Source organism: Geospiza fortis, unplaced genomic scaffold (assembly GCF_000277835.1).
Source record: "Geospiza fortis unplaced genomic scaffold, GeoFor_1.0 scaffold171, whole genome shotgun sequence".
Taxonomy (NCBI): domain Eukaryota; kingdom Metazoa; phylum Chordata; class Aves; order Passeriformes; family Thraupidae; genus Geospiza; species Geospiza fortis.
Genome location: NW_005054313.1, coordinates 9,110,347 through 9,113,378, shown reverse-complemented (window position 1 = coordinate 9,113,378; position 3,032 = coordinate 9,110,347). Strand labels below are relative to the sequence as shown.

The 3,032-nt window shown below is 47.5% G+C and overlaps 1 protein-coding gene across 1 annotated transcript in view; it reads left to right on the top strand.

Annotated features, from left to right (window-relative positions):
- The window catches only part of ETFA (electron transfer flavoprotein subunit alpha), a 36,004-nt gene that overhangs the window by 32,692 nt on the left and 280 nt on the right, over positions 1 to 3,032 (top strand). The window contains exon 12 of the mRNA XM_031055917.1: positions 2,310 to 2,390. Coding sequence (XP_030911777.1) covers positions 2,310 to 2,390 — 81 coding nt within the window. The remainder of the gene's footprint in view (positions 1 to 2,309; positions 2,391 to 3,032) is intronic.

Below are 3,032 nucleotides of genomic sequence, written 5' to 3'. Positions count from 1 at the left end.
CAGCAGAGGGGGAGCCCAGGCACAGCACTGCTGCCACAGCCACCTGGGCTCCTCTGGCACTGCTGGGCCACAGGTGGCTTTGTTTGGAGCTTTGTTTGCAGCAGTTCAGCCTCCAGCTGTGCCCTTGGCTGAGTGAGGACGTGGGCAGGTGGGGTGAGCAGCAGCCACTGCCTGAGAACTGCCTGTTGGAAGCTGCATAGACTTAATGTGACCCTCTTTGTGTTTATCTGCTACCTTAGCTCAGTTCAGACTGCCAGCAGCACTGGGAACCTCTGACTTGAAAATCCAGAATTTCCTTTGTTACAAAAACACTGAGCAGTGATATTAACCTGTACTGTCACAGCAAAACCTCTGCTTTTATGGCTTTTCCAAAGGCATGTTTGATATTTTGAGGTATTCTGCTGTAACAAATAATGACAGATGAAATTTGTTGATATGAGATGCTTATTTAACCCTTCAACTTCTCCCATATTTGAGTTTTTTAGCGTAAGCTGATGTGTCTGTTGTAAAATTCAGATTTAGTTACTGGTATTTGGAATGTGTTCAGTCTTCCTTTCAGCTAAGACATTTAGGTGGGGTAGTTATGGAGAAGATCCAGTTTTCCCAAACAAAGAATTCTGCAGCCATGAGAGCTCTCTGGAGCGTCCCCTGTCCTCCCTCAGCACTCTGAATTATCTGGCATTGTGAACTGGCACACTTCAAGATATGTTTTCCAAAGCAGTTAGATGCTTTCTACCAAGTGAAATGTATAATTTATTTGTTCTTTTACAGCAAGGTAGAAAATGCAGCTTTTGAGGAGACCTGAAGAATTGTTGTTGCTTTCTTTCCTTACTTCTAATTCCCTCATGAGAGTTCCCCTATCTTTTCTTACTCAGAGATTTAACTCACAAAGTTCTGTTGTGAGCAGCTTTTGCTGCTCACCTGAGTTAGCAATGAGGTAGGGACCCCAATCTTACTGAAGTTACTTCAGCTAAAGGAGGCAGAGGAAGGAATAAGCTGCCAAACCAAAGCTTCAGACAGTTTTGCAAGCAATTTGTTAATTATTTTTGTGCTAAGGACAGAGCTGGCAGCCCCTGTGGTGCTGGCCTTGGCTGGGCTTCAGCATCAGCCCCTGTGGATGGTTCTGCAAGGAATGGCAGGGCCTCAGAAGGGTCAGAGAAAGGCTTCACTGGGCCAGTCCCCTCAGGGATCACAGCCTGGATTTGCTCCCTGCACTGCAGCCTGTCTGGGGAGCCTTGCATTTGCAAAGAGGGGTAACTGAAGTAAAACTGTAAAAGAGGAGAGCTCTGGGGAGAACATTTCAAGGGCAGCATTGCTGCAGCACTTGCACGTCCCTGGCCAGAGGGCAGGGCAGTGCTCTGGGCACTGCCTGCTTGCTTTTGTGGTGGGGTCCTCTACAGGGACTCTCAGGGGACAAATGGCCAAGAAATAACATTGCTGGGGGCCTAAAACCACAGGATTTGTAAACGTTTCTCTTTGAGTTACTGCCACTAGGCCCCTGCTTCCCGAACCATTAATTTTGTTGGATTTTCAGTGGAGGGAGTAGAACAGAGCAGGGAGTTGTGGTTCCCTGGGTGTGGCAGTCAGGGCCTCAGCTGCCTGTGGGGTCACAGCTGTCCCCAGCCATTGTCCCTCTGGCACTGCCCCAGTCTGTGCTCCAGGCCCTGCTTGGTGCAGGCTCCTTCTGGGAGCTGCTGCCTTTGCTTCAGGGTTCCTTTCCCTTCCTCTGCAGAGTGCTCCCCAGCCTGTGGCAGATTTTGATGGGGACACCCAGCCATGCTGATCTTGCTGGAGCTGTCACAGGCAGTTCAGGATGATTCAGTGTAGGGCAGGGTTTAAACCAAGATGTTTTCTGGATCATTGTGTTGGGATTTGTTGTGCTGTTTTCTACTGTATGACAAACTAAATGCTGTCCCATTGTAAGTACAGAGGCCTTTGGGCAGGGTTGTATTGTGCTTGTTGTAACTGCTGCCTCCAGGTTAGTTCTGCAGTGGTGCAGCTTAGAATGTGCAGATAATCCTTTGTAGTATTTTTTTTCTAGGCTTTTCTACAGGGAAGGATAGCAGAGATGTGTATGATGAGCAGGGAAGGAAGGGTTTGTGGTTTTTTTTTCAGGGGGATTGTGATGTATGTGGAGGGAAGGAGGTGCTTGTTTTTGAGATGGAAAAATACTAAATGCCAGATAAATCTTCTGCTTCTGGGGCTTGGAAAGAATATAGCCCATTTCCTGGCTAAGACCTGGCCCTGTAATCCAGCCCCAGAGGATGATCAATATCTAGATTCATATGGTGCTTTAACTTTGCTTGCAGACCATTGTTGCTATTAACAAGGATCCAGAAGCTCCAATTTTCCAAGTGGCAGACTATGGACTGGTAGCAGACTTATTTCAGGTGAGGCTAAACTTGATGTAAGGGTAACTTTGGGAGAGCTGACAGGGGCTTACATAATATAATCCAATGAGTGTTAACCATGTCTGTGTGAGGGTGTTTGTTGTTTAAAGATTTGCTTTCTGATGTCATGATTTGCATGCTTAAAATCAAATCCCTGGAAGTAGGTTGTGTTGGGGGGTGTCACAGCCAGCCTGCCTCAGTTCCCTCAGTTCTGGTTTCCTGAGGTTGAACCACTTTGGAAATAACCACACATAGGTAGGTGCTTGCATGTATTTTTAAGCTTCATAAAGTTTGGAAGTAGAGAGTTGGCAGGAGGTGTGATTATTTCTGCCTGGGCTTGCTGCCTCATAGGCTGATGCCCAGGAGGAGCTTGCAGTTCCCTCTGGAGCTCCGAGCCAGCCCTGTCCCAGTGCCTGTGTGTGGCCACATGTGTGAGTGGCGGGAGTGGCTCTGTGGAGGCATGGGCAGAAACTCTGCCAGCACTTAATGCCACTCCTGAAATAATGCCCACTGGCTCCGTGGTGAGCATGGGCCTCTTTGTGAGCCAGAGACAAAGTCACATTCTGAAGAAACACCATGTAGACAATTTCCTTAATAAATTTTGTACGAATGCATTATTTCCACCTAATGGAAATGTAGCTC